We start from the raw sequence: 24,728 nt of genomic DNA, 5'->3' as shown, positions 1-24,728 counted from the left end.
AAGTTGCATGTTTTCACATTTGATTTCTTCAATATTTGGAATTTCTGCGTTTTCTGTGTGAACATACCGGCTTGTTCCCACTAGTGCTTACTCTCTTATGCTCTAATTCAGGAAAGCGTTTAAGCACATGCTTAAATCAATCTCTGTTGTGGGCAGCACTTGCTGAACATTAAATATTTGCGGAAGACCCATTGTCCCGATATGATGTAAGTACCTCCTTACAGTTAAGCACCTACTTAAATGCTGTCTTGAAAAGGGTTGTTGTCATGTATCCGGCTCTTAATAGCATGATAATTTTTTTCATGTTTTTTTTATGGAAGTGTCTCTAAAAGTTCTGTGTTGCTGTCACTTGTGCAGCTAGACTGATGGTAACCATGTTCACAGAGCTTATGCAGATCAGCCAGCAGGGTTTAAACCATTTCTGAATAAGATATTTCTGAATGGCAGCGCACTAAACACCCTACAGGTACTTGTTCTTTCTACTATAAAAGTATCCCTCTGCTAAAGGATCACTTTGCAAAAACAATACCTTTGCTTTGTATATTGAGATTTCCTCTGTGACTCCCGTGCTATGTTTCCTAGTTTTACCAAGCTAAGTGCCCATTTTCTTTCTTTTCTTACGCATCTAGATCAAACAAAGTAGCTTACGAGAATAGACCTGTATTTTTTCCAACTTATTTCAAAATCAGAATGCACTTTGTGTCTATTATAGGCTGTGATGTATGAAGCAGAAAGAAGATTGATTTTCACAAGCTACCTTGTACCTGAAGTAATGAGAGTGGCAAATTATTTGTTCACTGAGCAAACATGACAGGAATGGCATAGAGGGAATTTATATATATTCAAACACATAGGGGTCACACAGGTGTTACTTTTACAAAGTGACCTTAGCTACCAGAGGGACACTTTTAAATCTGCATTAGTTTACAGAAGAGAGGCTGAATAAAGCTGCACTGCTAATAAATAATGTAAGATTCAACATAATGCAGAACATAATTTAAACTGCTGCATTGTTTGTGTACAAGGACTTCAGCCCCCGGGCCATTCCTACTGTGTGCAGTTCTGGTCTCCCATGGTTAAGAAGGATGAATTCAAACTGGAACAGGTTCAGAGAAGGGCTACTTGGATGATCTGAGGAATGGAAAATCTGTCATATGAAAGGAGACTCAAAAAGCTTGTCTTGTTTAGCCTAACCAAAAGAAGGCTGAGGGGAGATATGATTGCTCTCTCTAAATATATCAGAGGGATAAATACCAGGGAGGGAGAGGAATTATTTAAGCTCAGTACCAATGTGGACACAAGAACAAATGGATATAAACTGACTATCAGGAAGTTTAGACTTGAAATTAGATGAAGACTTCTAACCATCAGAGAAGTGAAGTTCTGGAACAGCCTTCCAAGGGGAGTAGTGGAGGTAAAAGACATATCTGGCCTCGAGATTAAGCTTGATAAGTTTATGGAGGGGATAGCCTAATTTTGGCAATTAATTCGTCTTTGACTACTAGCGGTAAATATTCCCAGTGGTCTGTGATGGGATGTTAGATGGGGTGGGATCTGAGTTAATACAGAGAATTCTTTCCTGGGTGTCTGGCTGGTGTGTCTTGCTCAGGGTTTAAGCTGATTGCCATATTTGGGGTTGGGAAGGAATTTTCCTCCAGGGCAGATTGGCAGAAGCCCTGGAGGTTTTTCGCCTTCCTCTGCAGCGTGGGGCATGGGTCACTTGCTGGAAGATTCTCTGCACCTTTAAGTCTTTAAACCTTGATTTGGGGACTTCAGTGGCTTAGACACAGGTTTGATACAGGAGTGTATGGGTGAGATTCTGTGGCCTGCATTGTGCAGAAGGTTGGACTAGATGATCATAATGGACCCTTCTGACCTTAAAGTCTATGCTTCTACTGGTCATCTAGGACTTTTTAGAAATAGCAAATAAAATAGTGAGTGTAAAAGAAAAAATAAGAGAATTCTGGTCTGTAATATGCTATCAGTGAAAGATTTTAATTCTTTAACATTAAATCAGCGTTTAATGGGGAAGCAGCCACATTTCTTATATTCTTTTGCTGCAGTAAGGATTTCATATGGTTGCACTTTACTTACAATAGGAAATGCAGGACAGTTGAATACTGGCCTACATGGCTAGAAGATGCTGTAATTTCCAGGTGATTGTCCTTTACTTGTGAGGTGTTAGAAGGGTTCTTGATCCTGAATTCACCAGTATGGGCTGAGCAAAAGGAAAACTTGTGAGCTTGTGAATGCTAGAAAGGAGCTGAAGACACCAATTATTCACCCAGGTATTAGGAGCATTTCCCGGGCACCCACACACGTTTGCCACATCCATCTTCTGATGGGCCCCATCAGGTTATGAAGCAGTGGAGAAGGCCGCCGACTCTTTCTACACAAGTTTGTATGTTCTCATGACAGCTTCTGAGCTGTGGAGACCAACCTCAGAGATTTCTAGAGTCAACACCATGTTCTCGAGTTTCCCTGTGCAGTCTCAGCTCGATTTGCACCCTGAGAAAAAGACATGCAGCAGCTAAGATACTTTGAGCACAATTACTTAAGATGTTCTAGGATTAGGCCATAATGTGGTGTGTTAGTGTGCTACTGGTGTACATATTAGTGGAAATATTTATTCTAAACCAAGTGTGGAAAATTAATACCAGTAGTCATTAGATAATGGTGTTAGTGAAGAACTGGTAACAATGCAATCATCTCCCACCCTTCCACTGTCAAAGAGGGTTATGTTGTTGATGTTTCTTTTTTGTTTCAGTTGGGTATGTGCCTGGAGTCTAGGGACAGCCCATGCTTCCCTTCCCCTGCCTACTGATGCTCTGAAAAATAAACTCAAAAGGGCCATTCTTACTATTCATTTTCTGGGTTGACATGTTGAAACTGCATTGTTTCTAATAAAAAATGTTGAAAATGTTCCTGTCAGCAGCTTTCAATTAGAAACAATCAATACTTTGTTTCACATGGAATTTTGAAATTTCATTCCATTTCAGAATTAAATTGATCTTGAAATTCCAAGTTTTCCTGTAAACTTGATTTTCTGGTTTTTGAATTTGTAGCTGATATAACACAACATCACTGGAGTCTGGCAGTAGATGATACCATGATTTCTGAAAGGGGTCTCAGAAAAAGAATAAAGGAGGAGAGTTCCTAAGAGGAAAATCTGTTCTGGTTAATAGCTGCAGTTTGTTTATGTAGTTCTGCATCTTCCCTCATGAAGTTTGCAAGTAACTTTTTCAGACCTCATTTATTCTATTGACATAGCCTATTATGTTAGTATATAACAACAGTGTAACACATAGAAGTATTGGTAATGGACTGATTTTTACTTCTTGGACCCAATCACCTGACTTGGTCAGAGTTACAAAAAGGTTAACAGCCCTGTTTCAAGGCTGCGGTCAATATTTTATGGCTCCACTGGCTACTTGATGTTGCACCTTAGCCTGTTTTGGAAAACAAATGAAAATAAAATGTATTAACCAAAAGTAAGCATCACAGACTAATACAGCCAGATGATGATGATAAAAAAAACTGCACACAGACATACCTAGGTTGGGTTCAAGATGTCTAAGTTATTAAATAACCTCTCAAGATTGTCTGAATAGGTGATCACCTTTTCTCAGAGCCATCCCTTTCACAATAGCCTGTTAGGCTGCTGAGAAGAACCCTCTAGCTCAAACCAGTGTTTGCTTCTCTGGTCTGTTGTTCTTGGCAGTGTCTAGGTGGGTACATGTTATTTCTGTAAGCACATGAATACTGCCAGTAGCATGCTGGCTGTCCTCAAAAAATAGAGAGCCAGTGTTCTTGTAGCAGATTATATCTCTCTGGCACACTTGTGGAAAAAGGGTGGGTGCTGCTCTTGTCTCAGAATCCAAAGCACGGTTAGATATCTGTGGGGGTACTTTATGGGGGTGGGTGGGTGTAAAAGTAGTCCAAACAAAAAGTCAGTATACTTCCACAGCCCACAGAAGGTGAAGTCCAAGGCCTTTGGAAGGCAAAGGAGAAAAGAAAAACAGAAAATAATGTGCTCTTCTCCTTTCTGAGAGGACTTGGTCAGCCAAGGCTCTCAGGCTGTTTCCCCAGTCAGCAGCTCCTGCTTCCAGGTTCAGGTATGTCCATGACCCCGGCAGAGCTGCAGATCAAGCCGAGCAACAGAGCTACCAGGCCAAGAACCTTTCTGCTGTCTTGCAGTGCACCAGGCTCCAAAGACTCCCAGCTTGCTTCTGCTCCATAGTGTCCTTGCCCTGCACTAGCCTTGCTCCAGCCTCGTCATTGTTAGCATGACAGGGGAGCTGCCACTTAGTTAATATGTCAAAGCTGAAAACTCTTATTTTTGTGTGTGCAAGATGGCCCTTTTTGGGGATTGGCAGGTCAATGGGGCTGCCAATTTCTAGGTCATCACAGTCCCACGTGCAAGGCTAGCAGCAGGAAAGGCATGTGTCTTTTTAACCTTCTCCTGTTACCTGCCATGAGGGGCTCCTGTTTACAGGCAGACTGGTTGTCCCCCTCCTCTTTGCCTCTCTCCCTTGCTATTTTCTCATGTCCTAGCTCTTTCTGCAGCCTGTCTCACTGCAGAGCAAGTGGAGAGGATCTAGCAACATCAGGGAGTGCAGGAAGAGGGGGATAGCATTAGACCTCGCTTGGCTTAATGGTGCAAATCCCCTTAGAGTGAGGGTTGGTGTGGATGGTAGGTAGACTTCAATTTAATGGAATTTTGATTGGCACTAGCATCACAACAGGTGCAGTGGAGGACTGGGATTGAAAGAATTAATTTCTCTACTGTTCACATAGATGGTTATAAATCAACATTGTGAACCTATATCTCTGTTTACATATTTTAATTCTTTTTTAGAATGACAAATAATGAATTTCCCTTCAGTTCTGGGCACTTCAGAAACCTGTAGCCGACGGCAAATAAACAAGTAGCATTCCAAAAGAACAGGAACATCAGTGCAAAAGAGGAGCAAACTGATGTCAGAAATGCAGTGTGGTTCATAGCCTACTGTGATTGCTACTTAGATTATTAATCAGTTAGACATTCAGGTGCACAAGCTAATAGCTATTAACTGGATATTGCACTGCCCTAGCTCTGTGTTACTCCCCTACACAACCCCGGAGGAACACATCTTATATAGTAAATGTGTTACTTCTGTTAAAGAGCATTTAATTCTTTGGTTGTTCTGAATTCAGGTGTTAAAGGGCTTTGATACACGTTAATTTAATTAGATTAAAATCTTCTCACTGGTCTGTTAATTTGAATCATATGTTTTCTACAGGTGACTCAGTTTGAAATCTTACCTATGTGTAATAAGATCATACCTGTCTCTCCAAAGGAAATTTAAATCTGGGGGTCTGCCATCTGCAACACTAATGTGCAGGGTCCTGGTATGGAGAGACGTGCAGAAGTATGGAGAAACCGAAGAAATTGGGATTGCTCTTAAGAGGAAGTAGATATGGAACTTAACAGTCTAATGCTTAATTCTGACTGACAGCATAGACTGCTTTTTCATGGCACTTGTGGTTGTCAGGATAGTGCTGTGCATGAACAGAGTGAGAGAAAGAGGTTAGAGTCTTTTTAATATTGGCTTCTTATGAATGCAGTAGGGGAGAACTGTAGAAATTGCACAACAGTACTGAAGCAGTACAGATTTTTCTGCTCTGCAGAAAAAGGCATCCTAGCACCAGGCATTGTGAAATAGTAATAATTTTGTTAAAATGGTCAAGTTTGCAGCTTTTTCAATGTGAATGATATGGAATAGGCATCATTGTCTTCTTGACCTATCAGCAGAAATATGGCCATCCTGCAGAAATGTTTCTTACCCAGCTCTTTAGGGGTCTTCCATGGAGAGCAAAAAGCGAGAGCAGGTTTCATTATAATACATCTCATCACCCTCTGCAGAACTTTAATTCTCTAGCCCTAGAGCCAGAGCTACTATGCTTGTTCTTTGGCAGCTGGCGACCTACTTTGCATGGAGTTGCACTGATATAATCAATGCTTAACCTTGCATTTCATCATCGTGTCTCAGTGCCATGAAGTACTGCTGTAAAGTTGCAATGAACACATCACAATGCAACATCAGTATCTCATGTTTCAATTACTTTGTGACTTCCTGCAACTTTCTTTAACATAGTATCTCCTGTCTATTCTTGTGCATTGGCATACACAAGGAATGATATTGATGAATCCAATGTGTTTGGCTAAGCCCTTCAGCTACTGCCTCATGTGTATCAAGCACCATGGGGACTTCTCATGTGGTGGGGGTGCTGCATTTGCTGGTACTCGGATCAAATCCATCATCATGACTTGTATGCAGGGCTTCAAAGAGTTGCAGGTGGCCTTAAAGCCATACATGAAATATCATTGCAGTAGAATCAGAGGGCCAAATCAACTTTGGCAAGACCTGCTGCATCCCAGCATGAATTCAAACCGGGAGAATTGGCTTGGTTTCTATTGATGCCTTCCCTTGGGAGGCTTCTCTGTTGGAGGGGCTCCAATGATGTCCATCTTGTACAGGGCTCAAATATTCTCTGAGTCCTATAGATGGTCCTTCTGTATCAGGAAGGGGAAATGTTGGCAAGGAAGGGAGGGGAAGATTACATTGATGCAGTCCATGCTGAGCCTTTTCTATGGCTCAAAAGGATTTCAGACTTCAGTGTTGTCAATCAAGCACCTTTTACAAGCATCAAATTCAGTTTACAATGGTAAAAAGAAAAACATGTTTCATTTAAACACTTATTTTTATCTTTATTTTCAGGATGAATAAGAGATACTTACAGAAAGCAACAAAAGGAAAACTGCTAATAATAATATTTGTTGTAACACTCTGGGGGAAATTAGCATCTGGGGCAAACCACCACAAAGGTAAGAAATTCTGCTCTATTTGAGTTTATTGTAGAACATGTAGCCTCCATCAAAAGACTCAGAATTGTCCAGCTTATTGGCCCCATATCACTTTTTCTATGCTGATTAGCTTCTCAAGGTAGCTAGTCCACAAATCAGTGTAGAGAGAAGTTTTCAATGAGCAGAGATATTTTAATTTCTTGAGGATTACTCCCATGTGAATTTAAGTATTCTTATTCAATTGTTGTGAAATGTCTGACTTTAGCAACTATTCTGTCGTTTTGTTATCTAAGATGGTAAATTTGAAAAATTGTCTAAACACAGAAAGAAGCTTCCTTCATAAAAATAGATACATCAGACAGACCGTGTAAGTGCTGTAGATGAGTTCTTGAAATTAACCTCATAAAAAACAATCTTCAGTACCATGTATTCTGCTATTGCATGCAAACTATCTGATGAGCAACTTCCTAGAGAGTGTGCACTGAACATTGTCTATTTCCTCAATAAAAAAAAAATTAATGCAGGGGGAGACTCCTGTTTTCCAGTTTCCCACTCTCCCTGTGCCATGCTAGCACTTGGACACTGGTGTTGTAACAGCATTTCTAGTAACTTTGGCTATATCAGCCTCCTTTCCTCCTGGCAGTTCTAGCCTCTAATTTATATATAGATAAGGCTTGACAGTTCCTGGCAGCTTATAAATATCTGTTCTTTTTTATTCCTTTTTTATGGCTGGGGCCCCAATCCAAGGAATGATTTCCCTTGACTTATGAATTAATGTGAGACAACCTCCTGTTCTTTCCATAATCAAATACAACTTCAGAAGCCAACTGCAGGCTTTGCAGTACAATATGATATTGAAGTTCACATCTCCCTCTGCAGTGTCTGCACATTGGCAATTTGTCTTCTGATTCCAGTTCAGAATACATTAGGAAGGCGTGAGTAAACTAGATGTGGGAGATGAGTGTCACAGAGTTATGGAGTTAAGTAGTAGGGAGTGACATAATAAAGAAAATCATTACATCTCTGTATTAAAGTTTATTTTATAATGATTTTTGTGTGAAGAGGATTCTGTGAGAAAGTATTACCTATATCTAGCAGACAGATTTTTTTTTTTTTTTTTTGCTCTGTGGATATATTTTCCTTCATAATTGATTGAATATTTTAGGATGCAAAATATTTTAGGATTTTCCACCCAATCTCTTTAGTTTTAAATTTAGTTGTGGCCAAAATAGATTCTGATGTGGTTCAGCAGACTATTGAAGCTGGGGTCATGCCTTGTTGGAGCCATGTTCAAAACTTCATATGGTTGTGTTAGCTCCTGATTCAGCCAAAATCCAGTTTAAACTGTGCTGGAATGTGGTTGTTACTGTTGCTGAAAGATCCTTGTATTAAGTGTCTGTCTTACTTATAAATCAGTTTTATGTTTTATAAAAAAACTTTTTCAAAGACCACTTTGGGAATTACTGCTGTGTAATTGAGAGGAAATGCTGGCCCACTAAGTTCAACTTTCCAGATGTATGCCTACAAATGAGATCGTTACAGGGGCTATTTCTTTTCCGGGCCACACCTGGTATTCTGAATCCCAGACTTAGAGCAGAGAGAACTGGAAAAAAATGGATTTTGATATTTTTAGTTTACAAATGTAGGGGGAAGGGGAAAGCCAGGTTATTCTGTGTTCATGTAGCCTAACAAAAGCTTTCTTTTTTTTACAACTGTAACTTTACAGGCCTTTAGCAAATAATGTGAAGGAGAGGTTTTGAGCTTGTGGGGAAAAATAAAAAGAAGAAACATGACTGAGGTATTTCATCTAGCAAATTGTCTACTTTGCATGAAGATTTTTTGGTTGTGGATTTAGTACTCAGAGAAGCTACATTGCTTATATATGGGGAGATTTCAAAGGTACAGATAAGAATCAGATGCTCAAGTCCCATTGACTTTCAGTAGAAATTGTTTTCCTAACTTCTCTTTGAAAATTGCCCCCCGTTGTCTATACTTGGGAGGAGCTTAAGGAGTAGGACTTTTTAGTTCTTATGTTCTGATGATACCATTCACTTTAGAATACAGTTTCCAAATATGGATTAATACAATGGTTACTTCAGTCATGATTGCCTATTGTATCATTAATCTTCATTTAAAGAAGTTATTAATAACATATTGACATGCCAGACCTTAATTACTTTGAAAGAGCCTCTGCAGTCTATTAGATCAATACAATACATTTTCAAAAAAACATTTCTATTGCCTTAGTCATATTAAGGTCCAGTACTTAAACTCATTCCCCCTCCCCCCCGAAAGCTACTGTAAAACAAAGAAAACATTAATTCACACAAGATGGTTTAAAAAATATTTTGCGGTAAACGCTGAGTACAGTGGAGTTGTGAACAGCTGATTCTGAGAACTCAACAGTTAGCCTTCTTGCACCTAAGAATTTAAGGGGTATGGCAGACACGTGAAACTCTAATTCAGTACCAAGACAAGGGCACAGGGCAGGGTATCCATGGCCAATTTCTTAGGCCCAACTGGCAACCATGTTTCTTGAGCCTGCAGCAGCCAAGGTTAGAACCCAGAATTTCAGACTCCTACCGTTCAGTGCAAGATCAATGATGTTCTATGACCTGCACTCTGTCAAGATGTCCAACTTGACCTGCATTACTGTCTTGAAGACACTGCTGTACCAGTGTTGCCTCAGCTAGTTATTAAAGGGTACTTAGCACACTATCCCCTGAGTGAATAAGTTAGAACATGGAGTTATTATGCCCTATGCATCAGACCTCAAGTACAAGACAGGCTCAATTGCAAAAACAAAAGCCACCCCAAACACCCCGCCCTGCTTGTGTGCCTCCATCAATTGGGTGAATCTAGAGATGACCCCAATATTGACACTCTTCTTATCTACAAACCACCTAACAGGAGTGGGTAGAGTATTACTTCTGTTATGATCTTTCCTTTCAGAGGGCTGTGGTGCATAGTTTCATCTGGCTAGGTCTTGCCTCTGGAAACCTTTACACTTAGTCCTATCCATCATGTTATTCAACATATTTGTAAGCCCTGTGACAAAGCTCTGAGCCAGTATTGGCGGGTCCCGCGCTTCCTGGTGGATACAGTGGCCTCAGAAGCTTGCTAAGGCCCTCAATATGACCTCCCTTTCCCAGTATGGTGGCAAAGGTTACAGCTTATTGAGCTATTTTCATCACAGGCCGGTATGGGAGATGGGAAGGTGGAATACCCACAGTCTCTGCTGCTCCTTAGAGCTCCGTAGGCACTGTCTGGTCTCCTGCCTGGACCAAAGTCTGTTTCCCCTTTCAAAGGGATCTTTGTAGATCGTCTGGGGAGGGGGGAACCCGGGCCCGCTCTCTACTCCGGCTTCCAGCCCAGGGACCCTAATGATAGCAGCTGTTAGTGGCTTCCCTCCTCCACTGATGCTGCTTTGATTCCCTGGGCCACTTCCCTGTGGTCCCCTTTTTCCAAGCTTCACCCTTATCTCAGGGCTCAGTAATGCTTCCTCTCCTCCAGCTCCTTTCACCTGGGCTCTTCCAAAGAGAACTGGAAAGGAGAGCTTTCAAAGCAGTATAAGTGGGACCTTAATTGGTTCCAGCTGTCTCCATTAGCCTAACAGCCTTAACTGACCCTTTCTCAGTTAATTGAGGTCAGGTGTTGGTATTAGCTTAACGGCCTTAACTGGTTAAATTGGCGTCAGGTGGCTTGATTGGCCTGGAGTAGTCCTTGTTTGACTATCCAGGGAACAGGGACCTGCTCATTCTGAGGCTGATATCCCTGCCTTCCACTACCCTCTTATATCCTTCAGGTTTGAGTCTGTCACAGCCCCTGTGGGTGATCATGAGCTTTAGTGCCTGCAGTAGAAAACAATACCGAGCTCTGAATGCCTAATAATCTGACTGTGTTCAGAACTAAAGGTGAAGCTCGCTTTTTGACTTAGCTTTCTCTCACTAAGCTTGTGCTCTCCCCCTCACACATTCTACCCATTGGGAAGAAAGCTCCTGTGTGTTGGAACCAGGAATATTATTTCCTTTTAAATACTAGGGAGATGTTCATACTATGGGGATGAGTGCCTTATCAGAACCTAGACCCACAGGGGGCTGTGAATCAGTACACAGAATTAGATACCCTTTGTGTTGCAAGAGCTACACATGAGAAGGCAAGTAAATAATGGAGTATCAATCTTAAAAGGACACTGGCAAGGTTACTAGCCTAAAAACTGATATACCTGGAGAGTAGCTCTAACAGGAAGATTTTTATCTAGAGAAATCTGTAAAGGTATTTTATTTTTAAACTGGTACTGATTCTCCTTCCCCTCAGCCCCTGCAGAACAAACAAATGTGCAAATATATAGAGCTCACCGATAGAAATGGCAGGCAGACATCAGTTCAGCATCAGTGGCTGCCTGCTATCTCTATCAGAAGAAACATGCACTGATGTGCTGAACATCAAATCACATCCCATTTTTAAGGTTTCAAGCAAGAGGAATGATCATCTTGGAAAAGTATATTGACATGCCTTTGTAGATACTCCTTTTTTAGATAAGACCACTGCTGAAGTACAACCATTTCTAAGCCTAAGATCTAGGCAGAGTCCCCAAAACTAGAATTTCTTTGGGAGTTTGTTTATTTGTGCCATATCCTTAACATTACTCAAGTTTTTGTGTGTGTTGATAAAATATAAATGCCCCAAAGTAATTTCACTAAAGAAATAAAACGTACTTTTGAGATCTGAGTGTAATCTAATGAACCTCCAAGTACAAAAACCAAACTTTCTATTGCATTTTAAATTCTTGGACAAAATGAACAGTTATCCAAAAGCATCACTACTAATAAATGTCTCCACCTGCAGAAGAAATTTGTTACTGAATCAAAAATTACTCAAGATAGATAATGAAGTAATTGAGTCTCTTTGGACTTACTAGATGAATCTGAAGTGTTCAATGACTGAGAGACTATTTTATTTGAAAAAAATAAATGAAATTACTCAGCTCACGCCTATATATTGGACAAAATACAAACATGTTTTTAATTGATATTTTTTTAAAATATAATCATGCTCCTGATTAACTTGCCCTGTTGTACTAAGATTTAAAGGGAACTTAAATCAGTGTGACAGGTTTCAGAATGGTAGCTGTGTTAGTCTGTATCAGCAAAAACAATGAGGAGTCCCTGTGGCACCTTAGAGATTAACAAATTTATTTGGGCATAAGCTTTCATGGGCTAAAACCAACTTCATCGGATACATGCAGTGGAAAATACAGTAGGAATATATATATACACAGAGAACATGAAAAATGGGTGTTACCATACCAACTTTAACAAGACTAATCAATTAAGGTGGGCTATTATCAGCAGGAGGAAAAAAAACTTTTGTAGTGATAATCAGGATGGCCCATTTCCAACAATTGACAAGAATGCTGTGGAAATAGTAGGGGAAAAATAGCCTGTGGAAATAGTTTTACTTCGTGTAATGACCCATCCACTTCCAGTCTTTATTCAAGCCTAATTTAATGGTGTCCAGTTTGCAAATTAATTCCAATTCTGCAGTTTCTCGTTGGAGTCTGTTTTTGAAGTTTTTTTGTTGGAGTATTGTGACTTTTAGGTCTGTAATCAAGTGACCAGAGAGGTAGAAATGTTCTCCAACTGGTTTTTTAATGTTATAATTCTTGATGTCTGTTTCATGTCCATTTATTCTTTTGTGTAGAGACTGTTCAGTTTGGCCAGTGTACATGGCAGAGGGGCGTTGCTGGCACATGATGGCATATATCACATTGGTAGGTGTGCAGGTGAATGAGCCTCTGATGATGCGGCTGATGTGGTTAGGTCCTAAGATGGTGTCCCTTGAATAGATATGTGGACAGTTGGCAACGGGCTTTGTTGCAAGAATAGGTTCCTGGGCTAGTGTTTTTTGTTGTGTGGTGTGGGGTTGCTGGTGAGTATTTGCTTTAGGTTGGGGGGGGGGCTATCTGTAAGCAAGGACTGGACTGTTTCCCAAGATCTGTGAGAGTGAGGGATCATCACCTTCAGTTCCCAACTAAAACCTCTCCAGAGCATCATCAAGGATCTACAACCTATCCTGAAGTGCTGCAGAGTTATTTCCTGAAACAACCATGCTTGTGAGACTAAACCTCAGAAGGTCTCAGAGACGGCTAGTGTTGGTGTATGTCCCTTGTCGACATTATCTGGCCAGCATGATTTGCATAGGTAATTGTGTCCTCTCTAGACTGGTGGACAGACCCGCAGAATGTTTATCTTTTTGTTTTTCTGTAACCAATGCTCATGAGGATCACGGATGCCTTGCCCCTGGGTTTCAGGGCACACATCAGAACCCTGAAAACTCAAGGGTTGTGGCCCTTGCAGGATCCAAGGACTCATCTAAATATCAGGGAGCTCCATGCTCTCCATTTAGACTGTCAGCCTTCTGTTCACATACTGTGGGAAAACAGTCCTTCAGACCTCTTAGGTCCAGGGTTTTCCTGCTAGTACTCCATGAGGCCACAGGGGAACTCAGTCTCTGCCTCTAGCCCAGGGACCCTTGCAGCAAGTGGTTATAGGTCTCTGTGATCTTCTCTGGGCTACTTCCTACATTGACTCACCTTCTTCTCCGGGGACTCATTCTCAGCAGGGGTCTTCCCTGGGCTCAAGCCCCTCACCTGAGTCCTTAAGAGAACAAAGGAAAAGAAACTAAAGTAACAGAAATAAAGAGCAGCACAAGCTTCTCTATCTTACTGCTCTGTTCTCACAGGCAGCCAAAGGTGTATCTTGGGGTCTCTCCTGTGGTCCTCTGTGGGAGTTGAGGGTGAAAGGTCCATTCACCTCCCCACACAGAGGCCTTCTGAACTGAGCTTCACCCTGTTTAATGCTCCTTCTCTGAGATTGTCATGCCTCAGAGGTGCAGCAAGGAGAGGCTTTCTGGGCCTAAAGCTGCTCATTAGCTCCTTCTCGCCTGGTGCGGGATTTGTATTCCCCATCACAAATGGATTATAAACTGCTATTTGCCCTGAAACAACTTATAAGTAATGTACAGAGTATTTTGTTTGCTTTTTTGGACAGTTGGGCTAAAAGGCTGCAGATTCTGTTGGAGGCATGATATAATTTAATCAGATGTAGTTTGGGGACTGTATTAATTTATTTTGAGCACTCTAACTTTTTAATGATAAATCTCTTTACAATCAAAGAATTTTAAAGCAGATACAAGAGGCCAATATGGACTAGATTGTGCCTAGTCCTGTAGGAAGAACTGGAGACACCTTTAGCCCTACCTTGTGGAGAGGCTAGATACAATCTTCCAGCATTCCACAGGAGAACTTTAGTGCCTACAGTGGCACTAAAACCCCACTGGATCAGGGAAGGGCAGGCCCATGATTCAACCAGACCCTGCAACCCTTCCCTAGGAAGCAGAAATGAGTTGTCATGGGGAGAGTCAATACTCTACCTTGTTAAAAGTGTAACAACGGCTATAGCTGCGTGCACTGCCCCGTGCCATCCTTGCATTGTGCCTATCAAATTCACTGATATACTCTGGCTACTTTGAGCTGCTCCAGTGATTCAAAGCTGCTGTTAATATGGCTTAAGTGGTGGGTTATGCCAAGTTTATGGATGCTTTACATCACCAGAGCAATATAAAGCAGTTGAAGTGTGCAAGTGAATCTGGCACAGTGCCTCTAGCAGTTGTCACTGATGTGGATTGTGTCTTAGGGCTGGTCTACACTGTGTGTGTGTGTGTGTGTGTGTGTGTGGGGTTTCGAACTAAAACATGCAACTTCAGCTATGCTATTTGCGTAGCTGAAGTTGAAGTATCTTAGTTCGACTTACTTGGCTGTCCTCACGGTGGTGAGTCGACTGCCACGGCGCCCCCGTCAACTGCACTTACTCCTCCTGCCAAGGTGGAGTACGGGCGTCGATTAGCGGATCGATTTATCCCTTCCACACAAGACCTGATAAATCGATCCCCGATACATCGAACACTACCCGCCGATGCGGCGGGTCATATAGACATATCCTTAGAGTTTAGCCCTTCATTGTTGCAGCAGCCTTTTCCCCGGGCAAGATTTCTATTTTTAGGTCAGGTCTACACTACAGACCTATATCAGTATAACTATGTCACTCGGGTGTGTGAAAAACACACATCCCTGATCACAGGCATTGATTTTCCAAAGTGCCGGTGGGTGCTCGACACCCAGCTCTGTACCAGGCCCTGCCCCCACTCCCCCTCTTCCCACCTCTGCTCTGCCCCCATCCCGCCTCTTCCTGCCCAGTTCCAACCCCTCCCCGAGTGCACCGCATCCTCACTCCTCTCCATTCCCTCCCAGCCTCCTGCATGCTGTTCAAGGCGGGTAGAAGGGAGGGAAAGGGAGGGGGAGGTGATGATCTGCGGGGCCCGCTGGCTGGTGGGGGGTGCTAGGAAGGATGAGGGGGCAGGTAAAGAGGGGCTGCCAGTGAGTTCTTAGCACCCACCATTTTTTCCCTGTCGGTGCTCCAGCCCCAGAGCACCCATAGAGTTGGCAACTATGCCCCTGAGCGACACTTATACTGACCACCACTCCCCTCCATGTTGACAGTGCTGTGTCGATGGGAGAGCATCTTCCAGCAACATAGCTAATGCCTCTCAAAAAGATGGATTTACTATGCCAACAGTGTAGGAGTGCAGCATTTTAAGTGTAGACCTGCCCTTAAGAACTCTTCGGCTATGAGTCATCTAGTCCTGTGTGTTAAGTTTACTACTGTAAACTTCAACACAGACTTAAGTATTGAACACACATAACTGAATTGCACTGTCACTAAGGGTATGTCTACACTGCAATAAAAGACTTGCAGCACTGAGTCTCACACCCTGGGTCAATTGACTCCAGCTCGGGCTGTGGGGCCCAAAAGAGCAGTGTAGACATTTGGACTGGGACTGGACTCTTGGCTCTGAACATCTGTGACGGGAGGAGGATCTTAGAGCCCGGGCTCCAGCTTGAGCCTGAATGTCTACACTGCTATTTTTATCCCTGCAGTCCTTGTTCCCTGAGCTTGAGTCAGTTGAACCAGGCTCTGAGACTCAGAGCTGTGGGTCTTTTATTGCAGTGTAGACGTATTCTCTAAAGTTCTCATTAATCTTTCGTGTGAGTACCATTGCATAATACTGACCTAGTTAAACACACATTAACAGTTTATAACAAGAATACACATTGCAGATATTTCTAGAAACTGATAAATGATTCTGGTAATTTGGTTAACTGGCTTGCTATTGACCATATTGTAGGTCCAAGGAAATTTAAATTTTAAAAGTAAAACTTTAATAAAAAATACTTTAGTTGTACGCATACTTTATATAAAATAGAAAGTTGCAAAGGGAGTGTAACCTGCCCCAAGGGAAATCTTGTTTGCACTTTACACGTAAAACCCAGTTACATAAGAACATAAGAATGGCCATACTGGATCAGACCAAAGGTCAATCTAGCTCAGTATCCTGTCTTCCGACAGTGGCCAATGCCAGGTGCTCCAGAGATAATAGCAGAACAAGAAATCATCAAGTGATCCATCCCCTGTTGCCCATTCCCAGCTTCTAACAAACAGAGGCTCAGGTTCCCATAAAGAACTAGGTAAATTCATGGAGGATAGGTCCATCAATCCTCCATGAATTTATCTAGTTCTTTATGGGACCCTGAGCCTCTGTTTGCCAGAAGCTGGGAATGGGCAACAGGGGATGGATCACTTCATGATTACCTGTTCCTGTTCATTATCGGTAGGGCACCTGGCATTGGCCACTGTCAGAAGACAGGATACTGGGCTATATGGACCTTTGGTCTGACCCCTGTTCTTATGTTCTTATTGTAAAAGGCTATGTGGAGTAAGAATTTGGGGGTTTCATTGTAGATGTGAATGTTGCACTGATTATGGTGCGAAAGCCTTAAGGTAGGAAGGTTTTGAAGAGTTTGGTAAAGGTGGTCAGATGGGATTAATCTATTTTACTTTGGAAGTTTATTTCACAGCTGGATCTATTGTATTAATTTAGATGGAGTATATGGGCCCAAAGAGTTTAAAGTATTAACACAACCTTGACACTGTTCAGCATTAAAAAAAGTTTCTGGATTTGGTATACAGAGACCCCATGCTTATTACCATGGCAAACACACATTAAACATTCTGATAACCTTTTAAATATTTTTCCTTCTTTTTCTGTATCTTTAATAAAACATTTGAAATGTGAAGTATTAAGTAAGGCTTTCAGAATCTCTTGTTCCCTCTGCCTTTAGCTGGAGACAGTCTTTAGAAGGAAAAACCCCCTTGTTTGACAGTCTTTTAGATAGCATCAAAATGATAACTGTCCTTTTGGGAGAAAAGCAAAGAAGTTAGTTGACATGGGCTGGAGCTATTGTAACTGTTGTTAGCGTCTGATCCCATTTCCTAAAAAACAAAACAAGACACACACAAGAGGAGACAAAAGAACAGCAAAGATAGAAAATGCAGTTTCTGTCTTTGTTGATTTTCACTTGCAGTCTCATTGCTGGGAAAACACAGGCCCAGCACAGGGTCTTAATAGCCACTCCAAGACCTGGCAAACTTGTACTAGCATCAGGCTGTTTAGGGCATTGCTTTTACTTGCCTTTCTGGTTTCAGGTTCACAGCAGTATTGCAAAATGTTTTGTCTTGGCCAGCTGAGACAGAATCTTATTAGACAGAAGGAAAAGGAGAGAGATAGGAAAGAGAAGAAATCAGGTGGGGAAGGAAAAGGATGCATGGAGGGGACAAAGGTAGACAAAGGGCTTGGCTACGCTTGCAAGTTAGAGTGCATTAAATCAGCCCCGGGCACCCTAACTCCTGAGGTGTCCACACTGGCAAGGCACTTAGAGCGCCTGGACTCTGCAGCTGGAACATTCCTTGTAATCCACCTCCATGAGAAGCATAAAGCTTGCTGTGCCCTGGCTGAAATGCCCGGATGTCAGTGTGGATGACGTGTTGCATTACTGTGCTGTGATTGGCCTCTGGAAATGTCACATAATCCCCTGAAGTCAAGTGGCCACTCTTGTCATTGTTTTGAACTCAGCTGCAGGCATGTGGATATCCCCTTTCAAAGCTCTGTTTTTGACAGCCGGCATGCTTATCTGCTCTAGGACAAAGCAAACCATTACTGTGGAATTCTGCTGCTGCTGAGGCAGGCGTCTGTGCGTGTGTGTGTGTGTGTGTGTGTGTGTGTGTGCGACAGAGAGAGGCTGGGAAGGGGGGTGTCTGCTGCTTTCTGAACTTACAAGACAGCATGCTGAGACACTGTCTGCCCCCTGCAACACACTATCCCCCCCTGCATACACACAACACACTCCCTGTCACAGTCCACCCAATTCCCATTTGAAAAGCATCCTGCAGCTACTTGCACCCTGGGAAAGCTACCACAATGCACTGCTCTCTGTGGCATTGCAAGAACTGCTAATGTGGCCAAGCCACTGTGCTTGCAGCTGACAGTGTAAACATATGGCAGTGTTTTCCCTGCTGCAGTCTCCGAAGGCTGGTTTAACACCCAGCGCTCTACATCTGCAAGTGTAGCCAAGCCCTAAGTCTCACATCCCATGTGGCAGTTGGGATTCAGTAGGAGCAGGGGAAGGTATTAATGTCATCTGGATCCCTCTCTTTGGCCTGGTCTGGTCAGGACATCTCTTGGGATTAGGACAATGAAGGCTTGGTAGCATTACATTAGGTTCCAGGGTTCCAGGAAGGGCTAGTGGTGGCAACATTGATTTGGTAAAGCTCAGTTCTTTCTGTTTTCCAGTCTCTCAGTCATAGAGTTTAGGGCTTGAAGGGACCACCAGATCATCTAGTCTGACCTAGTATATCACAGGCCACCAACATGACCCAATACCTGTGCAAAGGAAGGTAAATCCCCACCCCCCACCTTCTCCAGGTCACTGTCAGTCTGACCTGGGGAAAATTCCTTCCTGATGCCCCATATGGCGGTCAGTTAGACCCAGAGCATGTGAGCAAAAACCAGTCAACCAAACATGAGAGAGAGAATGGTCAGTGCCACCTCAGAGCCCTGGCCCACCCCAGTCAGTGTCTCATCTCCACCATAGCTATCTCTGATGCTCCAAAGGAAGGAGACCAACCATCCCTCAAGATTACACTGGAGAGAAAAGTCCCTTCCTGATCTCCTATAGGTGACTGACTGAAGCCATGAAGCATGATCTTTCGGAACTTAAAACATAAACTGGAATGGACCCCCAGGGCTGCTGAGCCCTGGCCCTCACCATCACAAACAATCCTCATACATGTGTCCATCTCTCTCTTAAAACTAATTAGTTTTTGCTTACAACCCCTTTTGAGAGGCAGTTCCAGAACCTCACTCTTTTGATGGTTAGATCCTTTCTTCTAGTTTCCAGCTTGAATTTTCTCAAAGTTATTTTCTCAAAGAAAGGAATCAGGTTAGTCTGGCAAAACTCATGTTGCATTACATTCCCTTTTCCATTTACTTGCATTAATTTAATTAGTCTTTTCTTCATAATTTGTTCCAAAGTTTTGCATATGACTCAGGTTAGACTAAACATCTGTAATTGCTCAGATCACTTCCTCCCCTTTCTTAAATATAGGAATGATGTTAGCTATTCTCCAGTCAGATGGTACTACTCCCAAATAAATAGATTTATTAAAAATCCTTCTTATTGGACTAGCAAGCTCACATTCCAGTTCTTTCCATCTGAGATGGAAATGATCCAGTTCCCCCAACTCAGTCAGCATCTGCTAATTTTCCACCTAAAAGTCTAGAACCTGACTCAAAGGTCACCATTTACTTGAGGAATAGACCAGAAGATAATCAATCAAACAGTTTACTATCAATATCTGTTATTGAAGTCTAGGACTTTAATATAATATCTGTTAGAATTTAGAGCTCGTTAGATAATAACTAAAGACATCAAAATTTACTGGATTTCTACTACTACACAAAAGAGAAGAAGAAATTACATTCATTCCTACAGCTATGCCCAAATAACTACAATAGGTTACTGAGATTTATGTACAAAGAATCAAGACAAAACCAGAGTTATGTTGTCTTCTCTTGCTTATTGCCTATGCTGTTGACTCCATAGTAGTTAATAGCTGCCATGAAAAATGTTTTTCCTTAGAGCGATAATTTAAAGAAAATATGAATTTGTGATTATTAGTTATGACTTTGGCTCCTTAATGTTTTTCAAAGATAAGTATGAAGAAGAGTAACAACCTGAAAATTATTCAGTTTGGTCTGCTCATGTAATTTTTATATAAAACTCCCATGCGGTTTTCCATGAGTAGGAGTGCCAGATCTGTGCTTAAATACATACAAATATGCAGTGAGAGTAGCAATAAAATTATTACACCAAAGATTGTCATATTTTATAGTTATACATTTAATCATAATTTCCAGAAATAGCGGATTTCTTAATATTTTCAGGCTTTTCCTCTATTTGTAATGTTATCTTCTCTAGAATGGCTCGATCACACAGGCATATATACCAATCAACCATTTTAATTTCTATAGCTGATTTCCATTTTGGAAGATTAACTTTCCCCTTACTCTTTGTTACTAACAGATTATAAAGATGTTAGGATTTAAAAACCCAATATTGTACTAACCCTGCTGTTACTTTTTCCTATAATAAGTAAACATATGGATGTTTCCATAATTATAGGAATAAAATCTCCTTTTCCAGTTTCATAACTCCCGCATTTATAATTTGTGCTGATGATATCTGCATTCTTTATGAGTCAGAGTCCAATACATTCTAAATAATATATTCTGCAGGATTCCTCTGAAGTTTGTATCTAGAGATGGCAAGCAGGTTATGCTCAGATACAGGGATAAGTCATTTTATAAAAACAAATTAAAAGCATCCTCTACCTATATAGACTTATTCAATTAATCCTGTTGTCTTAAAGCTAAAAATTCCTATCACCTTGCTCAAGAGCACAGACCATTTTTTTAACTCCTTAGGATGTCCAGTTTACATTCCATTAATACAGAAAATATTTGTATATATCTGTAATTCATTTTTTAATTTTTTATTTATAAGTACTTTAGAATAAAAAAAATCAGTTTTACACAATCACATTCCAAATTTGTCATCTGCCTAAATATAAATCTTAATCTTTCCTTTATTCTAGAAAAGGAAAGAAATATATTCAAATGTGGTGAGCAGCTTTAAAAATATCAATAATCTGCCTTGATTGCAATACCATGGACTCTCCAATTCCACATAAAGAGAGAAAACATGGTATTGCAATCAAGGCAGATTATTGATATTTTTAAAGCTGCTCACCACATTTGAATATATTTCTTTCCTTTTCTAGGTAAGGAAGTGATTTCAAAATTGTTAATGATACCCACGTACATAATACCATGGTACATCGTAACGTTAGTACAATATAATTTTTTGTTAACGTTAATATAGGTTTATCTGATAAACTTGCCTTCTTATAAATATGTGAGGTTAAAGTATGTCTCTTGAATAAAGGTTGCCCCAACTTTTAGCACATGCCTATTTTTCTCACATTCTTTATAGTAAACAGATCATCTGTGATTCTGCTGATGATAATGGCAGCTGACTTCAAGAAATAGAAATGGGCTCTAAAATAGTCTTCATATTTTGCCTGTTCTGCTGTCACTTTTCACCTTTTTACTATAGTGGAAAATCTTAATGGTTACAGCTCTTTAGATCTAGCACTCTGAATCCTCCTTTTCCTGCCATCTTTTGGTATTATGGCTAGAGCCTTACCAAATTCACGGTCATTTTGGTCATTTTCACAGTCATAGGATCTTAAAAACAGTCAATTTCAGGGTTTCAGATCGGTGGTAAAGCACTGGCAGGCCGCAAAACAGTTTGTTTACATTGACTGTTCACAGGCATGGCCACCCGCAGCTCCCAGTGTTGTCCACCATGGTTTCGGATGTTCACATCTGATCAAATAGGTTCTGATCCTACACTGTTAAGATCAATGAATTTATCTCTCGAACTCAATGGGGGATGGAGTCAGGGGCAGCACTATGTATTTTGCTGCCCCAAGCAAGGCAGTCAGGCGGCTTTCGGCAGCATGCCTGTGGGAGGTCTGCTGGTAATGCGGATTTGGCAGCATGCCTGCAGGAGGTCCGCTGGTAACGCAGATTTGGTGGCGTGCCTGCAGGAGGTCTGCTGGTCCCACACCTTTGGTATACCCGCCGCTAAATTGCCGCTGAAACTGCGGGACCGACGGACCTCCTGCAGGCATGCCGCCAAACGCAGCCTGACTGCTGCCCTCATGGCAACCAGCAGGCTGCACCCCCATGGCTTGCCATGCCAGGCATGTGCTTGGTGAGCTGGTGCCTGGAGTCACCCCTGGGTGGAGAGGGTGATAGGACCAGCCATATTCTATTGCATCAAAGGTCAGTGTAGACTTTTTCAGGGGGATCACAGGTCAAGTGAAAGCTGCAAAAAAACAAATTTAATCATAGGTTATGTTTTCTAGACCTTTAATCATTTCTGTTCCTCTTCTCTGGACTTTCTTCAATTTGTCCATATCTTTCCTGAAATGTGGCGTGCAGAATCGAACTCAATACTCCAGTTGCAGCCTAATCAGTGCAGAGTAGAGCAGAAGAATTATTTTTCCCTAGCACTTCTCTCTACTTCACAATTATTTCTCCTAGCCCAAACAACAGATGACAGAAAATATTAAAAGTAAAAAACAAAACCAACTTTTTACAAGGAAATGTTGTTTAAAACTTTGCTAATTTTGTTATAGTGTGCAAAGTGACCTCTAAAGGGGCTGTGTTTGGTAGTGGAAAATCCTTCCTCTAATATATGTCAGATTGACTTCGGAAATTTCATGAAATGGAAACCAGAAGATGTGCTAAATGCTATACACAATAGAGTGAAAGTGGGTGCGTGTGTGTGTGCAGTTTCCAGTGAGTGAATATTGAGAAAATTAGGCATCTGGAAGAAATGGAAATTTTGGATTCTTAATTGGATCATTCACCTCAGAACATCTGCCAGAGATGTTATGAGCAAAGATAACAGTATCCAAGAGAAGATATAAGATGAAATAAGCAGGGGAGAACAATAACATTGTGCTATATTGCTGTAGCATCTTGCACTGTCCATATTAAGACTAAGGCTGTGCAATCTTTCCCCAGTTTTGGTTCAAATCCGTTTTAGTGACATGAAATGGCAACTTGCCATCATACGGTTTCAGAAGCCATTGACTGCAATTTGAATTTGATTTATGTAAAATGGAAACATTAAAATGAAAACTAGGCTGAAACTGTGCTATCCTAACCTAGCAAATCATCTTATTTTTATCCCTCACCATAACTGGACATGTTGTAAAGAGTCAGGAGACAAAGTATATCCTGATATTCAAACACTGGAGGCAGCTGAGGTACCTCAAGGAACCATTGTCACCCTTGGAGCCAATTCTACTCTTTCCCTGTCACCAGCATGGATTAGGGCATCATAAGGGTTGCTTTAAACTATGCTGGGTGGCTATGGCCCCAAGAGGCTGCTGTGTTATTCAGGGATTTCTGGAAAGAAGTGAAGCCACACCCCTTTCTTCCTAGCCACACCTCCAACTCTCCCCTCTACATTAAGGTTTGGGAAGCTGGATGGTGGAGAGGTAGCTACAGAGATATGATCTACTTCCCCTCTTTCGTGCCAAGAGAATACCCATGTGGTCATTTATGCCAGCTTCTTGGCCACTCTGCACAGCCAGAAGGACTGGTGCAGGTCAAAGGATCTGCCCCATAGTGTCACATCATTACACGCCTTTCTTCCCTTGTGCTTTAAAGTCAACAGACAGTGACCACCTTTTACACATACTATATTAACATAGTTAAATTTCCTAGCTTTTACATTGAAAAACATCTTGTGGAAATGTGGAATAAAAGGGAAAGGATTACGAGAGAACTGTCCATTTCATCAGAAAGATGTGATAGCTATATTATTACAACAGTAGGGCACGCACTATGATAAAAATCCAAATAAAATCTATTTTTGAGCAAAATAGATTTTTTAAAATCTTGTGTCCCTTTTAATTTGCTTTTTAAAAATAAATACCAAAAGAACCAGTGAACATTGTTGCCTGTGAAGTGTCATATTTTAAAACAGCTGTTGTTTAGTTATACAGGTGCCAAAGAACAGTTCAAAATCAGTCAGCTATTTTTGGAAATACAAAACAAAAATGATTTTAATAATTCTGAGCTCTGACTCTCATTTATAGTGTTTCATCCCAGAGCAAATAAGTTCACATTATAAATGTGTACAAATTGAGTTTATAGCAGAAGGTCTCATACAAACTTAATGAGAATAGTTCAAAGGGCATTGCTGTAATAGATGGAAATGATATTTATTAAACCATAGCCTATACATTTTAGTTGGTTGTCCAGTTTGTTTCTTAGGTAATGTGATTTATTTTATGATGGGCCAGATTCTACCCACTTTACTTGTGATGAATAGTACTTTACTCCTTGAGTAGCCCTATTGAATTCAATGGTACTAATCAAAAAGGGAGTAGGAATGGCAGAATCTTGCTCTTTCTGAACATTCTAAAAATCATGATGTCATTTAAAGAAAATATCTTTCTCAGTTCAAATCCTTGCTTCTGTTCTAGATGAGTGTATTCAGACCTAGATATATCGTTATCATCACTATCATAGCTTGTTGCTCCAAAACCACAGCCAAGACATAATGTTATTACCTCCCTTGAATAGTACAGGTTGTTGACAAGGGGGACTTCATCAGGCATGTTCAAGTGTTTACTTAAGCTCTCCACATTCACATTTGGGGTCATTCCGCAGCTTCCACTTGGTCATATTGTCACCAGTCTTGGCTTCCCCAGCTCTCCCTCTATTTAGAGTGCACAGAATGTTTCTGGTTGACATCAGTGCCTGGAAGATATTGCTCTGA

General features: G+C 41.3%; 1 protein-coding gene across 3 annotated transcripts in view; it reads left to right on the top strand.

Moving 5' to 3' along the window:
* Positions 1 to 24,728, top strand: part of TAFA2 (TAFA chemokine like family member 2) — a 317,305-nt gene that overhangs the window by 237,860 nt on the left and 54,717 nt on the right. For all 3 annotated transcript variants that reach the window (XR_007769512.1, XR_007769513.1, XM_050924226.1), the window contains exon 2: positions 6,762 to 6,868. Coding sequence is in view for 1 of the 3 variants with exons in the window: in XM_050924226.1 (XP_050780183.1) it covers positions 6,763 to 6,868 (106 nt within the window). In the remaining 2 variants the exon portion in view is untranslated. The remainder of the gene's footprint in view (positions 1 to 6,761; positions 6,869 to 24,728) is intronic.

The sequence above is a fragment of the Gopherus flavomarginatus genome, chromosome 1, assembly GCF_025201925.1.
Source record: "Gopherus flavomarginatus isolate rGopFla2 chromosome 1, rGopFla2.mat.asm, whole genome shotgun sequence".
NCBI lineage: Eukaryota > Metazoa > Chordata > Testudines > Testudinidae > Gopherus > Gopherus flavomarginatus.
The sequence above is the reverse complement of the archived record's forward strand: the minus strand, read 5'-3'. Positions and strand labels throughout refer to the sequence as shown.